The sequence below is a fragment of the Sinohyriopsis cumingii genome, chromosome 15, assembly GCF_028554795.1.
Source record: "Sinohyriopsis cumingii isolate HCF-2022 chromosome 15, ASM2855479v2, whole genome shotgun sequence".
Classification (NCBI taxonomy): Eukaryota; Metazoa; Mollusca; class Bivalvia; order Unionida; family Unionidae; genus Sinohyriopsis; species Sinohyriopsis cumingii.
The window spans coordinates 59,004,280-59,026,713 of record NC_142975.1 but is presented as its reverse complement, the minus strand read 5'-3'; the positions used below and the strand labels follow the sequence as shown (position 1 = coordinate 59,026,713).

General features: G+C 33.8%; 1 protein-coding gene across 1 annotated transcript in view; it reads right to left on the bottom strand.

Moving 5' to 3' along the window:
* The window catches only part of LOC149781876 (CTD nuclear envelope phosphatase 1-like), a 66,517-nt gene that overhangs the window by 41,583 nt on the left and 2,500 nt on the right, over window positions 1–22,434 (bottom strand). Inside the window, exon 2 of the mRNA XM_089936070.1 lies at window positions 19,743–19,809. Coding sequence (XP_089792196.1) covers window positions 19,743–19,809 — 67 coding nt within the window. The remainder of the gene's footprint in view (window positions 1–19,742; window positions 19,810–22,434) is intronic.

Here is a 22,434-nt window from a genome sequence, read left to right as displayed (position 1 = left end):
GCAAATCAGCAAAAATCAACACAAATAAGCCTTTGATAGAAGCATGATGAAAAGAAATGTCAAGTATTATTACAGCTGAATTCTAACTGTTAAGACTGATTATGATAATACTCCCCTTTCCCTTTAATGAACCATAAGGCCAAAAACAACAATGAATTCTGTTTGGATGACCATCCCCGTTTTTCATTGCTGACCCTTGCACATTTTCTCCCCAGGGTCAAATTTTAAAAAGTTCCCCAAATTGATTTGTGTATCTAACTGAGCTGGTTTAGCCCAGTACTTAATAAACGTGTATGTGTTTTTTTTAATATAAAAAATACATACTTATCCAAGTTTTAAAACTGGTGCAATAGGAAATACACATATTTTTTTGCCCTGATGAATAGAAAGGTGAAGGATTATTACTGTCTAACTTTTTTTAATCCAACACAAACTGTGACCATTACAAATGCAATGTACTAATGTTACTGTTGGGTTAATGATTGTTATTCTGACTGATCTGTATCAAGTGTTAACACTCGTGTCATTGTATTAACCTCAAACAGTAGTGACACATTATTATACTGACCTGTATCAAGCACTGACACTCACATCTTTGTACTTACCAGTATCAGAGGTTGACACTTGTATCATTGTATTGATCTCAATCTGTGTAGTATTCATATAACCAAGCTGATCTGTATCAAGTGTTCACACTTGTATCATGGTATTTATCTGTATCAAGTGTTCACACTTGTATCATGGTATTTATCTGTATCAAGTGTTATCACCTGTATCATGGTATTTATCTGTATCAAGTGTTCACACCTGTATCATGGTATTTATCTGTATCAAGTGTTATCACCTGTATCATGGTATTTATCTGTATCAAGTGTTATCACCTGTATCATTATAATGACTTCAAAGTGTTGCCACTCACTTCATTTGTACTTACCTGTATCAGTGTTGCCACTCATAACACTGTCTTGATTTGTATTAAGTATTGCCTGTATCAGGGTACTGACCTGTATCAGAGACTTGCCATTCATACAGTATGGACCTAATTCAAAGTGATGACAGTCATATCACTGTACTGACCTGTATCATAGTGATGACAGTTGTATCACTATGCTGACATCTATCAAGGGTTGACACTCCTATTGTATTGATCTGTATGAAAGTGATGACAGTTACATCACTGTTGACCTCTTTCAAACTGATGACAGTTGTAACATTGTGTTGACTATCAAGTGTTGAAACTCACATCATTGCACTGACCTGTATCAAAGTGATGACAGTCATATCACTGTGTTGGCCTCTATCAAGTGTTGACACTCATATTACTGTACTAAACTGTATCAAAGTGATGACAGTCATATCACTGTGTTGACATCTATCAAGTGTTGACACTCATATTACTGTACTAAACTGTATAAAGTGTTGACAGCCATATCACTGTGTTGACCTCTATCAAGTGTTGACACTCATATTACTGTACTAAACTGTATCAAAGTGACAACAGTCATATCACTGTGTTGACATCCATCAAGTGTTGACACTCATATTACAGTACTAAACTGTATCAAAGTAACGACAGTCATATCACTGTGTTGACCTCTATCAAGTGTTGACACTCGTATTGATCTGTATCCAAGTATTGACAAAGAGTATCATAATTTATACTATACATATTTATTAAGCATACACTGTCTGATAAAAGCAGAATAACAGAGGCTGATCAACTCTATCCGACTGGATACTTTTAATCCGAATTACTTGCAAGTTTTACTTCATTTTTTCTATTTATAATTAAATACTCATAAACCAGTCTTTTACCAAAGCCAACATGTCATGTGAGGCGGATTCTCAGCAGGAAAATGGCAGATGTGTAGCAGATTTGAGTAGAGAAAATTTTAGAATTGCCAGCAAATAAAATCTCAGAGCTGGTCTATATTATCAAAAAAAAGAACAGGTTGATATGTTTTAAAGGAATTGATGCAGGAAGATATGACAGTATTATCAATCTTCCATTACTCAGCGGTCCAGATGGCACACTGCAACCATGAACTAAAATATCTGAACAGAACTTTTAAATCACAAACAATATTTACAGCTGTAGTACATTCAATTTCTGTCTCTATAAACTGGTCGCAGTAGGTCACAAAATAAATTGTATTTAATTTATTTGCATTAGTCTATTTAACATTTGCTGATTAGTTGTGTCTCTTTTGTATGATCTTAGCATAGAGAAAAAGAAATAGTGTGTAAAATATGAATTATTTAAAGCTTACAGGTAGTCCTATATTGCTTTACTTCATCTTTTCATATTGCCTGGATAACAATCTAACATAGAATGGATAGTAAATGTAAACATGTTAACCTTTAATTGTACTTTTTCAATTATCAGTGTAAAGGATTCTGATTGTCCTTTTTCATATATCCTTGTAAGGATTATAATTGTCCTTTCTCATACATCCTTGTAAGGATTATAATTGTCCTTTCTCACACACACACACACACACACATATATATATATATATATATATATATATATATATATATATATATATATATATATATATATATATATAAAGGGTTCTAACTGTCCTTTTTATGTAAAATATATGATAAAATAAATATGACTGACCTTATCATTTCCTTAATCAGCCCTTGACCAATAACGGACATCTGGCTTAAGCCCATGATTAGGTACTGGTAGTCTCAGGCTTATTCAGTCGAATATAAGATCAAAGTCACACATTAACCTCTACTTACTGTATTGACCTCAATCCATGTGTATTAGTGTACTGATATAATTCAGTGTATATCAGTGCCTTGACCTCAATCAATGTGTATCAATGCATTGTTGTTGTTGAGTTTAACGCCATTTTTCAGCACACTATAGGCTAAACATGGCAGCCAGTATTAATGATGGAGGAAGAACCTGAGAAAACCCCAGAAAGAACCCCTGACCCACGAGAAGCTACTGGCAAGCTTTCTCACAGACCCACACTGGCTGAAAATGAGACTCAAACCGGCGCAGACAGAGAGGTGAGATGGTAGTAATCCGTAACGTACAGCGCTTTAGACCATTTGGCCACTAGGGGCCCCTGATGTCAGTCACTGTGCATCAGTGTATTGAGCTCAGTGTGTATCAGTCTCTTGATCTCAATTAATGACCTTAATCACATACATGTGTCTTTCAAAATCATCAAAAGCAAAAGTATAATCCAAGTGGTCCAAAAACAGTCTTAGCATTAAAATTGTTGTCTATAATTTTTTTGTCTTAATTACAATAAACTTTATTAAAGATTTACATTTATTTCTGTGACCCATACACAGGTGACTATAAAATGTAATTATGTCTATGAAATCTTAAGGACCATAATCCATGACAGGTAAAAAATCAATGTTACCATTATTATTATATTGACCTTATTAGTGTTGCAATTTGTATAATTAATTGCACTGACCTCAATTAGTGTTACCACTCATACCATATTATTGGGCTTAATGTGTTGCCATTGATATTGTATTGATCTGAATCATAGAGTTGACATTCGTATCACTGCATTGACCAGCATCAAAATGTTCACTCTAATCACTATACTGACCTTAATGTGTTGCCATTCATATTGTATCTACTATCAAAGTATTACCAGTCATATGATTCATTGTAAATCTGTATCTGTCATATATACTGAAAACAATATCTACCCAAAGATAAACTCAGGTGGGATCATCTCAAAATGAATCATCACATAACATCCTAATGAACCACTCTAGCATCAGATCACCGAAGTCCAAATCTTGATCTGATTTTTTTGATTATCCAACTGAGTGGTTCAACTATATAATAGCTGCTATATAATATGTACATTTCAATCACTATAAATCCAAACACATTTTTACATAATTTTCATGAAATTTTCACAACTTAGTTAGTCAGCAGAACATTCCCATCATATCATTAATTGTTTCACCCCTAGTTTGAACCTTGCATCATGTAAGTTTTACAAAATGTGTGTTTAACATACAGGCTATCTAGAAAATACAAAATGGCTGATTCTTCAGATGACAGTTTTGTTCATCAAATAATGGCTGATGATAGTGGCAATGTCAATAATTGATAAAGTTATGAAAAATGTCAAATCATTTAGTTGGGAAAGTGTTAATGGACATACAAGTGGATGATTCTGAGCCTGAAAATGGTGTTAAATATGAGTCTGATGTACATGCTTGATGAACAAAAATAGATGTCATGCCAGTCAAATGTAAAAAAGACAGAATTCCAAGCCAAAATAAAATACAGACAATTTAAAAGTATAATGCAATATTGGCCTAAAGAATTATATGTTCCTCTTAGGTTAAGATAAAATGAATAAATATGAATTAAAATAAATTAAGAAGATATTTATTTGATCGAAGTACCTCTGCCTGGTGGCTAAAGTGAGTCCTGCATCTAATCAAACAAAACAGCCTTAAATGGCCTAAAATGTTGAATAAAAATCACTGAAAAATAACAGGTAGTCTGTTTGAAAGTTATTTTTGCTATCTTGTCATGGATGAAAATGGTATATAAATAGATGCCAAGTATAAGTCTGTCTTGAATCCGCATACTGGAAATACAACCTGTAAATCACAAAACAAGTCACCATTTACAACTGAAAGACCTTCTAAAAATGGAAAGAAAAGCAAGTTCACAGTGCATCAATAATGTACCATATCATAAGCTATGTATCATGAATCACATCAATACGTGGCACAAGTGTATTTCACCCCCACAACTCACAAGAACAATTGTAAAATGTTGCCTCCTGATGGTGGAACCACCAGGCTTTGACATGCCAGATTGGTGTTTCACATCATGCCTTAACTCAAAGTCAAATGAAAGAGCTCCAACTCAATATCTCCAAGCACAGGGTCTGGCAGACCCAGCCAAGTATGCTCATGTAGCCAGGGATAAGTAATGAAAAAGTGTGACATAACATGAAAATTCATTTACTAAGGACAGTATATAAGATTGGCCAGTTAAATATTGGATCCTATTTTAATTATTTTTTAGTTTTGAAAAATATGCAAATAATAACAATTCTGAATTTCAAAACTTGCAAACAGAAATTTTTCAATCAGTTAAACATTTTTTTTAAAGTCCATAGATAAATTATAGAATTTTGGCAAAATTCAAGTATTCTGAAGAAACTTTTAAAACATCACCTCTAATTTAATGATTTTTTTTTCTAGGCTGTATGAACCTGATTTGATAGGCACTGATACAGGCTATGTTTTGTTAACCTTTTGATTCAACAATTAAATCTCTCCTTTCATGTCTCACAATTAGAAATGTGATCTCAAATATATTGCTACTAATGACAATGTTAATATTACCTCACAGAGCTCTTAAAATACATGGACATGGGAATTTCAAAGGTCACAATAACAATTGGTATCAGCACCTGGCTGTTGATATAATTTCAATACACACTTCCTGATATATGGTATTTACTGGCAATACACAATCAGTGCTCTTTACAAGGAAAATAATGATGCTGTATTTGCCAAATTTAAGTCATTGTATACTAACTGTTCCAAACATCAAAGATCCAGAAACACACTTAGTATTAACATTCTACAGAAAAATTTGTTGACTTCAAGTAACCTGAGATTGATTCATATGAAAAACAGCTGTTATATTGATTTACTTTATTTATAAACATAATAAATACTTTATGACATGTCAAGCATTTCTTGGAATTTAACATTTCTTATTGAACCAATGCATTTACATCTAAAAAAATTACTGGTTATGTTACTGGCATTTAATACTGACATGCACATGTATACCAGGTTGTAAGAATACTAACCCAGTCCATCATAATGTGAACTTTTATCAGCATCTATTGGTGATAACCATTTTAATAAGTTGTAAGGTTTGTTTTGTGGGTTTTAATGTCAAAATGAAGAAAAAACTGGCTGTATCATGCAGAGGAAATGGGAGCCAAGAGCCTTTTCCAAGATGCACATAGGCAGCTGACCAAAGCTGGCCTGGATGGGCATCAAGCATGTAACCCTTGGATTCAGTCTGATGCACTACCAATCACAAATGCAGTATTTTTTTTTGCCAGATCATTATTTTTTCTCAATTATGCAAATTCGTAATCTACTGACTAACCCTAATAAATGTAGCCACCTGCAAAGTGGGTAAAAACTACTCTTTCAGATGTAACAATTTTTTTTTAACATTGTAAACAAAATTTATAATTTTACATTTGTCTTTGTTTGACTTGAAAAAGTGTCTGTAACTATAAGCCTAAGTCATTACTGCAATGGGTAACAATCCACCATGCTCCTTTATTACCTACAGTGTCTGTGCTGACATTTTCTTATTTTTCATGAGAATGTATAAACAAAAATAGTCATCAACAACACAATGAAACAAAATCCTACTCTGTACTCTGAGAATACAACAGACCACAGATATGTAAGAGGGAAGATGGAACCCACTTGCTCTCTCAAGTTTTGTCAATGGGTTGTTGTATCGTACATGTACATGTGATTAAGTCAAAGTGGGTAAATAGGCCATATTGACTGACCAAGCTGCCAGTACAATACTAAACTGGTTGCTCTATCAATTTTGGTCAGTGACTCACTGTCTACTATGTGTAATTCTGTTGTTGTGTAATGGGTGAATAATTGCTGAATAAAGTAATGACCCTTTAAAATAAAAGCAGAACTGGGCAAAACAGTACACTAAGTCTGGTAATTATGGAAATTAATCTCAAGTATAAGCATACAAATCTAGTTCCCAACATCACTACATTACTCATAATGAATCTAGGCTAATGGCTTTTTCCCCAAACTGGACTAATTTAAGTGTTATGTAGATGTATATTATATGTGTTAATTTTTACATGTGTTAATTTTTATGATTACTGTTTGTAAGGTCATTTTGCAAAAATATTAAATAGCTTCACAGGGCCTGAAAATAGTCGGTGGTCCGAGGTCTGGGACCTGCAATTTTCTCAGTTGGACTCAAGAGATAAACTATGCAGAAGCATATCAGACCTACCACCCCCCCCCCCAATGGAAATAAAACATATCCATCTTCTATCTCAGAATTGTTTCTTAAGCAAAGAGTAAAATGTCAACAAATATATATGCAAAATTATGCATAAGCAATAGTCAGACTGGAACAACATGTATAGAAAAATATGTTAGCCAGTGCTATTTTACCTCTAAATCCACGTACCCTTCCACATAAGTATCAAAGTTCCAAGAACTCAGTCTAATCTCATTCAATGGGGCTTCATCTTATTACTTGGAAAGAGACAATTCCAAAGTCATCCTCTAGAAGCCTTGTTCAAGGGGACTTACCATTTCTGATGTAATGGCTGGCTAAACAAAAATGTTCAACCACACTGCATGACTGGTCCTATACCATAAGGATGAATTAGCTGCTGACTTGAACTCTAAAATGCAAACCAACATGCAAGACTTGGGCCCGTGGCGATGAACAGATGATAAATACAAACAGATGATAAATACAAGTCGTGAGTTTATGTATTTTAACTTTGGTTTCTCTTTTATTGGAAAAACAAAAAAAAAGCTGCAGGAACACAAAACTGAAGATAACAGACCCCAAGCAAAAAAGAAGAAGCTAAACAAGGATGCAAACTATGACAAACACTGTATTTGCACATTTAAAGTACAATGGAAAACAAATTGGGTTGAATATGATGAAGATACAGAAAAAAATGTGTTCAACCTTTTTCAAGCTCCCCAATTTAGCCAAAAGAACCAGAGCCTTATATCATGGTACAACAATACCAAAGGTTGATTTGACTTTAGTTATTTTAATCTCGAGTCCTGTGTCAGTGAAACAAAGACCATTTAAGACTAATGGACATTTTAATCAGATTAACAAAGAAGGAAACTGCATTGTTTAAAAAAGTACATTATTCACTTATTAAGCTCATATATGTAACTATGCTTTTGTATTGAATCTGTTGTTCCTCACAACAGCTCTGCGACTCAGACCTGTTTATATGCATCGCAGACCTGGCTCACTCTGAGGCTGACAGGTCATGGACCTGCCACCCATCAACAATATGCTCAAGCTCTCAGCCTCTGCTTCAAGACAGTTAGTTTTTACTTTAGAATGAGGTCTTTTGTTTGGTAAACATGTTATTGTCACCTTTTGATCTTAGAAGCTGAAGAAGAAATATTGCTGACGAATTTGAATTTAGGTTACGAGATTTCCCTGGAAAATCGGGTGACCTAATTCATCAATGGTTAGCTGCTACCTGATCTTGTTGACAAGCAGAATATATGAAAAGTAGAATATTCTGAAAATGATTATTGGACTGCTGTTCTGATTCTGAAACTGAATCTTAGTTGTTCATATACAATGGGATGTTTATCTGAGAATTAGTTATTCCTTGCTTAAACATCAGTTTTAGTGGAGTAATTTAGTTGTGTTCAGTTGTGAGGATTTCAATTATTCATTGGAATTACATGGTGCTCATAAACTTTGGTTTATGTAGCTGTGTTGGAATTACAGTGAATTCACTGAAATACAGTTTGAGCTATATCATTGTAATACATCAAGATTATTGGAACATCAGCACAACATATATGACTTCATTAAGAACACCACTGAACCTCATTTGGAACAATGGATACTTTTGGACTTGTGATAGAACTTTCAGGAATATTTAGGATTTCATTCACCATACTGTAAGTTATTACTGTTCACTTTTGTATTCTAGGAAAATAAATTACTTGTTGCATTTTACAAAATTTGTTGGTTTTCACTCTTTCTATTACTTAGTTTAAGACCAGAGTTCTAACAACAGAAAAAAGCTAACCTGGTTCACCATTACCTTAACCATTGTCCCTTCCTTTAACTGTCCCTGCCAAAACTAAGTCTTCAGTTACTGTTTTGTCCTTTATTCCTAGGATCTTCACCAATTATTGATCTCGCACTATTACAATACACCAGAACAGATTTTTCATACACACTTGGTTACAAATCAAGTCCAACTTCAAACAGCATGGATTCATAATGTACCAGCTGATCTCAGTCAATGAAGTTTGTTAGGAGTAACCAGTTGAACAAATACAGACCCTGATCTGCCTGTGGATTATGTAATGACACATCAAGGTTTATGTCTACATCTGGACTTGGCCTATAGGTGATTATATATGGTATCTGAAACCAGATACATGACCCACTATATCATTAAATAGAATATGGTTGCTTACTGATTGACCTGAGCTGATATACAATACTTCAAATACTGGACTTGTTCCTTCATAACTTCTGGTTCAGAGTTATATGTACCAGTGTTTTTTTTTTATATATTTTAAATTTAACTTTTTAAAATTTGTATGCCATATCATGACAACAGTAGGGTACTGATGTTAATGTGTATGTCCATTAACCATAATTTTGATCTGCTTTCAGAGTCAATTAGGTTATACACTGTGGTGGTGCATCCACATTCTATTACCATATTTCTAATCTTTTTATTTATACTTGTTACAGTGTGTATGAGAGCCAGGATGGTACACCTCTATACAATGAATAGGAATTTCTGGCAGAAATTCAGGACATGTGGAATAAATGTCTTTCCCCTTAAAGAATATAAGCACAAAAATAATGTACTAAAAGTCACTTGATCTGACCTTTGCTGGATGAGATCTGGCTAACAGTTCTTGGCATATGAACATAAATGTATATACATGCATGTGTATTTATCGTGATGTATGCAGATGCTGCAATATATAGTTTGATTCGAGTAAGTGGGTTCCTCCCTATACTTTCTAGACCTTTTCTCATAACAAAATCTTGAAGACCTGCTGCAGACTGTCAGTGATTGGCAGTCAATGGGTATCACAACATCCCAGAGTAGGGATAATATCTAATGCTTTTTTGTAGGACTCTCTATACAAAAATGTTGCATTATCTAGATTAGAAAATGTGTCTTTGTGATCAAATATAACCATTCTCAGTGATCTTCTACTAAACAAAAGTCCCTTGATGGGACTGGTGCTCAACTGACTAAAAAGAAGTTCCAGGAATTCAAGGCATCAAAACCATCTAAGATATTATTTAAAAAGCAATAACAGGATTTACAAGTCAGCCTCAGCATAAACAACATTGGATGTAAAGTCAGCATACTTTTTCTTTAGGACCAACTATACATTTAAATATAAATTCTGGAGAAGTACCAACAGTCCTATCAATCAATACCCTACAAATCTGTGTTGATGCTGATGGATGACTCATGGGCCTGATGTCACATGTTCATTAAAACGTGCAATTCAGCTAAATATAAATCCGCCCGGAACGCAGCAGTGGATAATTTAGACAGTTACTGGTATTGGTATCAGCTTTCTGTGACCACAGAACTGAAAATGACCAGAGGTCATAGGGTTATGCTTTTCACATGGTTTTATAAGTCATAAAATGTAGGATTAGATTCGGAAATAGTCTATCTGTGAACAATTCTTCAATTTTATGATTAGGTGAATTCAGACCCACAAGTTGTCCATCAATTTAGACACAGATGGGGTGGGGGAGGAGGGGCTGATTTATTGGACTAGAGTACCAATAACAAGAATTTAAAGATAACCAGAACTGTAGCCATGTTGGAGGTAAGAGTGAGATCATTTTTATTCATGACCAAGTAGGCATCATAATCAGTCTTCCCATGAAAGCCCTATTTCAGTATTTCAATATGTACAATATGACTTTCTGGTTAGGAGTAGCAACAAGAAAGTTTTCAAGATAGCAGCCATTGTGGCCACTTCAAATCTGCACCAAAATTCACCTAAGGCCATCTAGACATCATGAGAAGTCTTTTGGTGAAAATCCAATGTTTATCATCCATCTAATAAAAGCAATGACAAATATTTTCAAGACTGCAACTGTGGCATTCATTTAAGACCAACCAAAGAAGTCTTCTCCTGAAAACACCAGCTCAATATTCAGTATGGCTTTCCATTCTGAAGGAGTAACAACAACAAGATTTTCAAGCTGGAAAATATGAGACCAGGTGGAAATGTAATAATTAGGAGTAAATTGCTCTGATTGCAAATTTTGTATGATTTAGAAATGTTTTTCATTGCAAAATTACCTAAAAGAAAATTACTGTCCTGGGATACAAAACTCCAATGCTCAAAATCAGGGGACAACAAACAATTTAACCACATAAACATCTATTTTTACAATCTAGAAGCCCAGTCGAGCAATCAAAAATATTTTTTTTTAAAATATTGAACATTATTATATTTTCCAGTGAGAAACATTTGATCATTCCATTATCCCACCAGGTAACTATAGTAGAGTAACTGCTATATCTCCATATATTGTATAGTTGAGTGTTGGCTGCTATGTCTCCATATACTGTATAGTTGAGTGTTGGCTGCTATGTCTCCATATATTGTATAGTTGAGTGTTGGCTGCTATGTCTCCATATATTGTATAGTTGAGTGTTGGGCAACTCATATTGCTTTGAGGCTATAATAATCTGCAGGTGTTGGGTACTAATTATCTGATTCAGGTAATCACACTGACAGTCAAAACTACTGTACCAATCTTTCAGGTGGATGGTATAAACTTAGAAAAAAACATACTGTCAAAAAATGAAACTTTAATTAACTTTTCAGTATTGATCTCAGATTAAATAAGTGTGCAGACTTTTGTGACACCTTCCATTACCTGGACTGATGAGTTACAAATACTGTGTGCAACAATGTTTGTTACACTGAAGATCTCAAATGAATTAGGGACTAGATGTGTAAGACATTTTCCATTAGCTGATGATTGTAAATAATTATGATATCTTTGAATCTCTGCTATTCCTGTAAAGTTTGTTTTAAAAACAATTTCAGGTCTCAAATAATTAATGTGAATACATTTCAATGTCAAATCAAAATGGATTGAAGAAATGGATTTGAATGTTATTTCTACTGAGATTTCTACTTGAGGTTTTTTTCTTTCAAAAAAGACTTGTGCAATCATACATGCACATGTGATAATAATAATAATAATAATAATAATAATAATAATAATAATAATAATAATAATGAAATCTTCATTTTTATGAGGGTGACACAATTATTACAAAAAGTAAAATCCCTTGTGCCCCTCAAGTACCTATATATGTACAGGCAAATATGTAAAATACAGCTGGGAAATAAACATTGTGTAAAAATATAATAAACAGTCAAGTAAAAAATCAGACACAAACACATATAGATACACTGCTCTGGTGGCCAAGTGGTTACAGCATCCACATCAGATGCGGGAGGTTGTGCCTCACTTGGCACTCAGTATTAAGAGGTTACTGTTAGGATTAGTTGGCCTGGTGTCAGGATAATGTGACTGGGTAGACATCATGCTACATGTCTGTGGCATGATGCCCCGTGCTAGGTATCACTATAAGTTGCCACACTGCAGACATTGTAGTGATATGACTGAAATATTGTTAAAACTACATTAAAAATCCAAATCACACACACACATACATATAGATACATACACATAATACAAAAGTCACATCCATATACACATACATTTAAAAAGATACATACACATAAATACATTATAAATATAAGAAAGGAGAACATCATTGGCTGTTCCATTGCCAAAAAACAAAGTTGTATTCTTAACACATTAACATGGTGACGAGTTTACCTGGCAGGAGGTAGTAGCCTACTGCTGAGCTCTGCAGCATCAAGGTCATGTATGATACACTAAAGTGGGTGGTATTATAGAAAGGTAGACAGATGTAGCTCAACAATGATACCAAATAATCTGGAATATCTAGTTGCACTACAAAATACAGAGGGAAAAACCTCATTGTTTGGACCAGACCTTTTTTCTACCCAAAATTTTACTGTGGAAGGATATCTGATTTTGTGTCTGGATTTTAGACTTTTTGGTCTCAGATCTAAGGCAGACTGGTATGAACTGCAAACAGACAGATGAATCTTTGCAGAACGTAGGATAAGATGGGCATTTGGAATAAAGAGTGGTCTAGATCCAAAAATAATGGGTCCATTAAGAAAAGAAGAATTTTTTTTTTACCCTTCTGCTCATGCTTGAGCCAAATAGCCACTGAAAAACAATGTTTCTAACACAACTAGGCAGTATGTTATTGGAAGATCACCTGGAAGTTGGTGTTTAAGGATGTATTCGAAAATAGCTTTCAAAATGTTTCCCACTCAAATTTCAGATGAAAACGACAAAAACCTCCATGGGTTAATGTGTTAAAGGATACAAAAGTTAGGTTTGTAATGAACCACACACACAAAGTCTTATATATATATATATATATATATATATATATATATATATATATATATATATATATATATATATATATATATATATTATTTACAATATCTATGGGGGCAACTGCTGTAACTCATTTGGCATCCAGAAATGTCTGCTTGGAGACCAGATTTTCCAAATCTCAAAATCTGTTTGCTCAGGGACATGCTTGGATTTTCACAAATATTCTATCTCTATCTGAGTTACTAGGACTATTCACTCACATGAACCCTGGCAATGTCCTCTGAATCAAAATGTTGTATCATTGTAAAAACTCAACTATTGTTTTTTAATATTTTATCATTTGAAACCTCTATAGAAGGACAACTCAGCCTTAAGGACAAATTCTATGAAATCCAGATTGTCCTTTATAGACAGGTTTCTCTATATCAAATATCCAGTTGGTCATTTATGCAGACAATCTAGGAGTCCATGGGAATGCAGGTTATTGACTTTTAAATATAAATTATTCTCATAAAATTTTCAGAAAAAAACCAAAGCTGAAAAAATAAACAACAACAAAACAACTTAACCTTATTGGAACATGCAATATTTTACCAATATCAACATAATGTAGTAGTGGTTTACATAACAGCAACACAAGCAGGTCATGTACTGTAGTCTTGAGGTACCTGCAGTCAAGTGCCTTACCCAAGGACACATCCTGGTTACTGACCTATGCTGACCCAGTGGTAGGATTTTAACCGGTATCTGCTTGGTCAGGATCCTGGCTCTTGCTTCTGCCTACATCAGTCACCTCATTGATCATGCATGGTGTGGGGATGAGAAGACGTGTGCATCAGGTCTATTCTACATCCTTAAGTCAAGGGGGGTGGATAATGCTGATTTTAATTAAGCCTAAGAGCTAGTTAGTATAAACAATGGCCTGAGAGATAGGGAAAATGTTAACATTGGTAAGTAAGATAAACAATGATGATAACCACCAAAAGAGATCCTGGTGAAATACATGTAGCAGGTCACATATTCAATTCAGAGCAAAACTGAGTTTCCCTTAAGTTGTTACAGTTTCAACTACAGCAAATGCAGTGGATTGCTACTATCCATACTTTCTGCTGCATATCCCACCCTCCTTTCCATTCTCCACACACCCATACATACCCAACTCTACCCCCAGCCAGTGACCCAGAAGTCATTATGCAAAATTCATTATATATGTCTTTTTACTATGACTGCATATATACAGTTTGAACAGTAAATATTTAAAAGTATATGACCTCTGAATTCTCCAAAGTACTCATTGATGATATACCCTCTTGTAGATGGTAACCAGGGCAACATAACTACAAAGTTTGATGAATTTGCACTCTTTGGCTTATGGGTAGTTGTGGACAGTCAGACAGATTGACTGAGAGTTAGTAGGTATCAATACCCCTGTGTCTTTTTAGGGGGATAATTAGATTGTGCCATATAATTTAATGGTTGGAATTAGTAAGTTAATTTTAAACAAGAAATGGAGCTGTCATGCACAGTTGACACCTTAACCACAGAAGGTGTGCATTTTTTAATGCCATTGTACAAGCTGTCCTGCATTAACTGCAAACAAAATTTAACAGAAATGTATGGTCAAAATCTACACATTTTTTTCAAGTGAAGAAACTCTGTCTTGATAGGACTTGTTTCACGAGAAAAGGTCATCTTTAATAAAAAGGAGAATTTTCCAACTTCACTACAAAGCAACCATTACACGACTTTTTGATTAGGGCTGGATAATATTTGCTCATCACAAAACAGTTTCAGATAAGTATTGATGAGGCACTTAAATGCTATTCCAGTATATTAACATGAATACTATAAATACTTAATAATAAGTCAAGTCCAACTTCAAACTTTATAGAGTCCCAGTTCTGCTGTTGCACAATGCACTGGCAGAGTGGGGTCTATACAGCTTGTTACAAGTAATAAGTAGAACAGGCAACACAGACTCAGATCTGCCTGAACAATGTGTGAAGGCCGAAGGTGTATGTTAATTGCAGCTGGATTTGACTTAATAATCGAGTAAATATGGTATTGAGTTTTGCACAGTGTGACCCTGCTATAACACAGTAGTTGGGACCCATAGAACCCGACCATGTTATAGGCCAAACCGTGTTATAAGCAGCCAGGTCAGTTAGCTGAAAAAAATGATGCATATACACAAAAATGTTGTGGGTGGGATATGTAATAAATGCAGGCGCAAAAATATGTGCTTCATTGGCACAGTTGCCATCTTAAAACAATGCATATCAAATGAGAAATATACCTATAATGAAAACAGAAGGCATAAATAAAATCTGACTTTATTCAGAGAACCATGCATTGGTACATACACGTGTATACTGTACCATCATGTCTGCCAATTCTGCGCAACGATACGTTATTTCTGTAAACACTCGATCATGTGTTATAATGGGTAAAAAAATCCATTTTCTATCAAGAAAGAACGATCGTAATTTAATTAAGAAAAGTGATATTCATAAAGTGTACAAAAATAAAACACATTTCAACTCGAAATGCATACGAAAATGTGATTTCTAAATGTCAACATGAAGAGCCACTCCATGACCTTCTTAAACTTGTAACCCCAAAAATCCTATTTACTATGTATCTGTTAGAATCATACAAATAAATACATTATATAAAAGATGGAAATGTATATACCTTAAAAAAAATTTGCATCTTAAGCCAAGTTTCCAATTTTGCAAGAGGCTGTCCTACATGTACAAAATTGCCTGCTACCCAATGTGTCAACTTGCCACTAGAACAGAATTCTCAAGAAATTCCACAGTGTATAGTCTGTTTCTAAATTCTTTAGTAATTTTCCTCCAGAAACAAGACATTGTAAACATATTACATCCTATTCATTGTTGTTTCTCTTCCACATAATAGCTTATATTTTATAAATGTTGAACTTTACTAATTTTTTTACAAGATCGGCTTAGTCTGCCTAATATCTTTTGCCATTTATTGGCATTGTTATGTTGAATTTTGTAAAACCAGCCATAAACCTGATCCAATTACTTGACTGAAATGCTGACAGAAACAATCCAAAGTAATGTATTTCATTTCCATAGCCAGATTAATAAACATTACATCTTTTCAAAGATGCGAGCAGAATAGGCTGACATATCACGAGCCATGACAACACGGGGGTGGTATCCTGTGTGTCTGAAATTAATATTATTTTGAACAGAATATTCTGGTGACAATTGCCTCTTTTCAATTGTAAGCATTGCATTATTTTATTTTCGTCAATTGGTTGAATTCGGTATGCATTTTGCTTCGATATTGGAGACGAAAACCTTACGTGTGCATAAATGCCAGGCAGCATTGTATGTATATATATATATGTCTAATGTATAGCATGAACAGAATATCAACACCATGTACACACCCATGAATCTCATCACATACATTGAATCCACAATATAAATAATTCCAATGAAAATATGCACACACAGAGATTTAAAATATTCAATAATTTTGTCACAGGTCATAGAAGTCTGAATTCAGAGAGAAAAAAAATAGCAGTCATGTAACAAATGATGAAGCATTTTAAGTTGCCATTGGTAGCATAAACTTTTATTTCTGCAAAAAGGAAACTTTCATGACACAGTAAACATGTTCCAGTCATGCTGGAAAATGAAACAATCCATTATATTCCATTCCTTTTATTTAAGTTTGGTACTGACTTACTTTAGAGGAAGGACCTTCGTTTTTATTGAAGACCATTGTCGGCTTTCTTTGATGAAAGGTGCATGCGTTATTTGAAGTCACTGCTAAAGGACAGATATATGGAGAACCAAACAAATGCCTGTTTCTTATTGCATGATTGAGGCTGACTTTTTTTCTCCATTTTCTTAGTATGTTTTAAAAATGATTGGTGCTTCAAATATAATTTGTTTTCTTTGAAATTTCAGCAAACTATTTTATCTGTGTATGTTTTACAAAAAAGGAATTGGCCATCATTTGGTCAATTGTAGTTACTGTTCCTCCCTGCCTACTGAATAGACCAACAAGCAAGATCTAGGTATATATATATATATATATATATTTTTTTTTAGTGGAGGGTCAACGGACGAAAGAGACACAGGTGTACTGGTCTGATGAGGGATTACTATAAAAAATGTGAGTGTTCTGAAGGATTTAATTCTGAGTGAAAAGAACAGGAATTTTACTTACAATGCACATACAAATGTTAGTCTATGTTAAAAAAATTACATTAATTACTAGTAAGCAGCCGAAAATCCGACAAAAGATAATGAGATAATGCCTCATCCGATTGATCTCCGCAAACAGAAATGTCACCCCCCCAAAAAGTGGATATCTCACAACATTCAGTATTCATGCTAGATGTCAATATAAGCGGATTATGATATAACAGTTCACTGTTAAGATGGTTTGTCAATATGGACAAAGAATTTGTTTATGTAACAATAGATAAATTTCAGTGCATTTATATCCAAGTTTGTGGCTACTTTTCATGGGACCTCTAAATTTCTCCACTCCAAACCAATGGTTGTATATACAAGTTTAAACAGCCAACAATGTTGCCAATAATAAAAATTTGCCAGATGCTAGATTTTGCTGATAACAAGGAAACAAAATCACAATTTGTGACATTGACAAAGCCCATCATGATCCCTGAAAAACTTTTTACATGTTATTTTTCTTACTTTTAATAATTTAAAAACTTTTTTTGTGTATGAGAAAAATATATATAAAATTTCAGGAACCACACCACAATTGTCTTGTTATTCATGCATGATCTCTTCCCAAAAATGATAAACTTTCTACATTTTTTTTCTTACTTTTAAGTAAATTTTTTATTTTCGTGAACAAGAAAAATGTATGTATATTAAATTTTGGGAGCCACACCATGACTGTTAAATCCGAATTCGTGTTATAACAGAGTGAGCTATTTTGGGGTTGTACTGTATTTGCTTGCTTGAGCCAAATCAAACTGAAACATTCCATTACCATCAATAGGGAACACATTAACTGCAGCTGTTAGTCATACAGACAGAAATGTACTTCCTGTACTTTGTAATTACTAATTCATAAAGAAAACAGCTGTTTACAGAAACAAATGTGCTAAAAACAGAAATTGTTTAATATGTTCCAATTAAAGTAAAGTTTAATGTTAAGCATTTAGTCTAAAGTTTTCACTGTATTACTGCCATAAGCACAGTTCACGTCTTCTGATGGTGCAAGCATCAGTACAACTTCCTATGTTTGAAATAATAGTACAATACCACTGTTTGAACAGACAGTTGAGTTGAGAGATTATAACCAAACACACACTGAATTATTCTTTATTATTAATCTGTTTCATGTTGTCTTAAAGACATGACAAGCATCTTGATGATCAAGACTTGGCCTGGTATAATAACTGTTGTTTTGTGCTGTTTATGCTATACCCAATCGAATTTTGAAAACTAATAATTTTTCCCACACCATGTAACACAATGCCCAATTTATTATATCTGCATCTAAAGCTCTGCAACAACTCCAATACAATTTATATCAGCAAGATAAAAACTATGGAATGTAATTACTGGGAGCAACACAGGGTTCCTGCAATCTTTAAAAAAGGTAATTCCATGACTTTTCCAAAACCTTTTTACCATTACGTAAATTTATGACCACAAATACTTACCTACCACAAAAATATATTTTACAGCTGACTCTGGGAATACTTCATTCTATTAAATATGTCACTCTCTTTTCCGTGACATGAGTAAAAAAAATTCAATGGCTGAAAGATCCCTGGATGTAGACTCTGTGAAGTTTTAGGGGAACCTACTCTAGTAAATCCATTATTAAAGTTAGGTAGGTTGGTAGAACTTTTGCTTCGGCAAATGAAAATGTGACCGGATAATACAAAATAACCAAATTCCAGGACTTTTCCAAAACTTTGAACAACTTATTAAAATTTCAAAACTTTTCAAGGTCCCTGAAATGCTTTTCTGTAACTTACAAACTTTTCCAGGATTTCCATGTAAGTCAGAATGATTATCATGTTTTTTGTATTAAACCTGGCATTAAGTCACTGTCATATACATAGCATCTTTTAACTGGTTAGCAGTTGTCATGGGAATTGTTTTTGTGTTCTACTTATTCATATATTGTTAATGCACCTAAACTTTTAAGAGAAACCATGATCTTGCAGCTAAGCAACCACCTGTCTATAGAAATTGTCAGTCCTTTGTATACTTTAATCAATACATACTGGTATGTACCCATATATAAATATCATCTATTTGCCACAAGTTTACCTGGTACCCTGCCAGTATACATATGTTAGTTTCTTTATGCAGCTAAATCAACACCATTTCCAACTTAAGAGTAAATTATAATATATGATGATATTGTAAAAAGACAAAGAATCAAAATGAACAATATTTAAAGAACAATTACTTACTTAGTCTGTGCTTGGACAGTGGTGACAGTGGAACAGCTTCATATTTTACTGTCTGATGTTGGATTACCTGGAAGAAATACATTATTTAAGTACAATAAATAAAATAAGAAGGTTCAGAATGATTATTATTTGTTATTGTTTCAACATATTAAACCTCGCATTAAGAAACTGTTATAAATATATCATCTTTTATTTGGTCAGCTGTTGTCATGGGAATTGTTTGACTTATTGATTACCAGACCTGCAGTAGATCACAATAAGTAATCATATGAAATTGGTAATCAAAGATATTCTGAATCTAAGTATGTGTTAAGTTCAATACTTACCCCAAAATACAGTGCCCTCAATTGTTATAACATAGTAGTCAGGGTCCATAACTGCCAACCATGTTGTATACTGAAGTTGTGGTATAACAAGAAGCACATTATGTATAGGACCATGTAATATTGAAAACAGCATTTGATACAGAACCACAGTAAAATGGGAACAATCAAAATTTTTACATAATGGTGTTTATAAAAGGAAACAAAAATATAACATTAAGTTTCATCTTGTCTTTGTTAAATGCATACTGTTATACATTCTTATGATTTTGGTCATGGGGTTCTTATATCCTGAATCCTGTTATAATGAGAGGAATCTGTAACCATAATATATTTTGATAACCACATGATTACCACTCATGATAACATACAATGAAATTGATACATGATGATTTCAAATGCTATAGTAACTTTCACTTTTTCATAGTAAAATAGTTCCAGTTATGAAGGCACACTTTTTTAAGGCATTGCTAGTTTTAAAATGTGTCACATGAAAGCAAACGGTTCAAAGTAAAAGCAATCAAAAAGTGCTCAGTTATGATTAAAATAGTACTGTAATTTAATCAATTACTGAACTCTGCCCAAAAGTGTTGACGTTTTGAAATAAGAAAACATATTTTCTCTGATATATATTTTACAAACGTAAGCCTACATGCACTTAATTTCCAACTGTCAGCTGCTTTGAGTACCATGTGCAATTTACTCTTAATTATTTTTGTTTTTACAGTACCCTATTTTCTGAAATTTTCGCTTTAAGCTTATTGCTCTATCAGGAACCATGTGGCTTAGTAGTCAGCATCTTGGATCAGCCAGACAAAGTTTGACTCCAACCCAGACCAGGCCACCATGGTGTGTATTTGTGGAAAGCATTATATTCCAGTTGCCTTATGTTTGATGATGTGTTACTAAACCAAACTACCAGTATACCAAATCAAACTGTATTGTATATGGTGACATTATCATTTGATTTTCCCAGTGTTCTAAATTCTGGTTGTTGTTGTTGTGGGGTTTAACGCCAATTTTCAGCACACAATAGGTTATGTATGGCAGCCAGTATTAATGGTGGAGGAAGAACCCGGGAAAACATCGGGAAGAACCACGACCCACAAGAAGCTACTGGCAAGCTTTCTCACATACCCACATTGGCCGAATCCTAGACTCGAACCCACGCAGACAGAGGTGAGATGGCAGTGATCCGCAACAGAGATCACTTTAGACCACTTGGGGCCCCTCTAAATTCTGGTACCCATGGCTAGGCTGTATTCTATGTTTAGCATGGCCATGGTTTTGTATTTGGCAATTAGTGTTAATTAATGATATAATATGATGTCTACAGTCTCTGGTTAAACATTCATAGATTACAGCAAGTGTCAGAGAACATTTTTAATATCTATTAACCTCAGAAAATATAAAAATGTACATATAATTACTGGAAATTGTTATTATTTATCATGGCATCCAATAAATGACGAATGAAAGAAAATATGACATTGCAAAAAAGATATAAACTGATAAAAAAATCAAATTTAAAATGTAACAGGAAGAATGAAAGAAGTGCTAAAAAATTAGATTGCTCAGTGCCTGAGGTCCATCTAAAGCTACACATATCTAATATGCCTGACATGCAATTAAAAACAATGGTAATATATTATTCAGCTCCCTCTCTATTTGCAGGTCCCACACCTTTATGAACATCATCTGCATACCTGCATACTTGCATAAAAAACTACAATCTTTGTGTTAAAAGTCAAACACATGATCTATGCTAAGGAACAATACATGTACTATTTCTGTTTTCTGTACTTCACCTATCACAAGTACTCACTTGCCCTATAAGAATGTTTGAATGTTTTCACCGTAAAAGAAAAGGGATAATTACATTGCATTTTAATCCATTTAGTTCCAAGATTTTGTAGCTGCAGATTTTTCTAATATTTGAAGTAGGTGACTCCTGTAATTGTGACACATCCACTATGCCATGACAAGCTAATTATGAAACATTTTTACTGACTGAAATAAAAAAAGAACCCTAGCTATTACACTTCAGATGCTTACATAAATCATCTTCATTGATCCACTCAGTAAAGAGAACATTAATAAAGCAACTGGATGCTGGTTAACATCAGGACCTGGAGGGAAACATTGCTTTAAGTGAAAAGTAATCCAAATCTGAGTGAAAATGTCAGACATAAATGGTATTTATAGGTTATGCATTTGTATGGGAAAATATGAATGAATTTTTGGGATGGAATAGTGCATGACCTTGGGAGTGCCTTTTAAATCAAAGTCTGGAGGAATAGTGTGTGTGTGTGATTTTGATTTTTAATATAACTTTTAAAAATTTTTCAGTCATATCACTGATGTCTGCA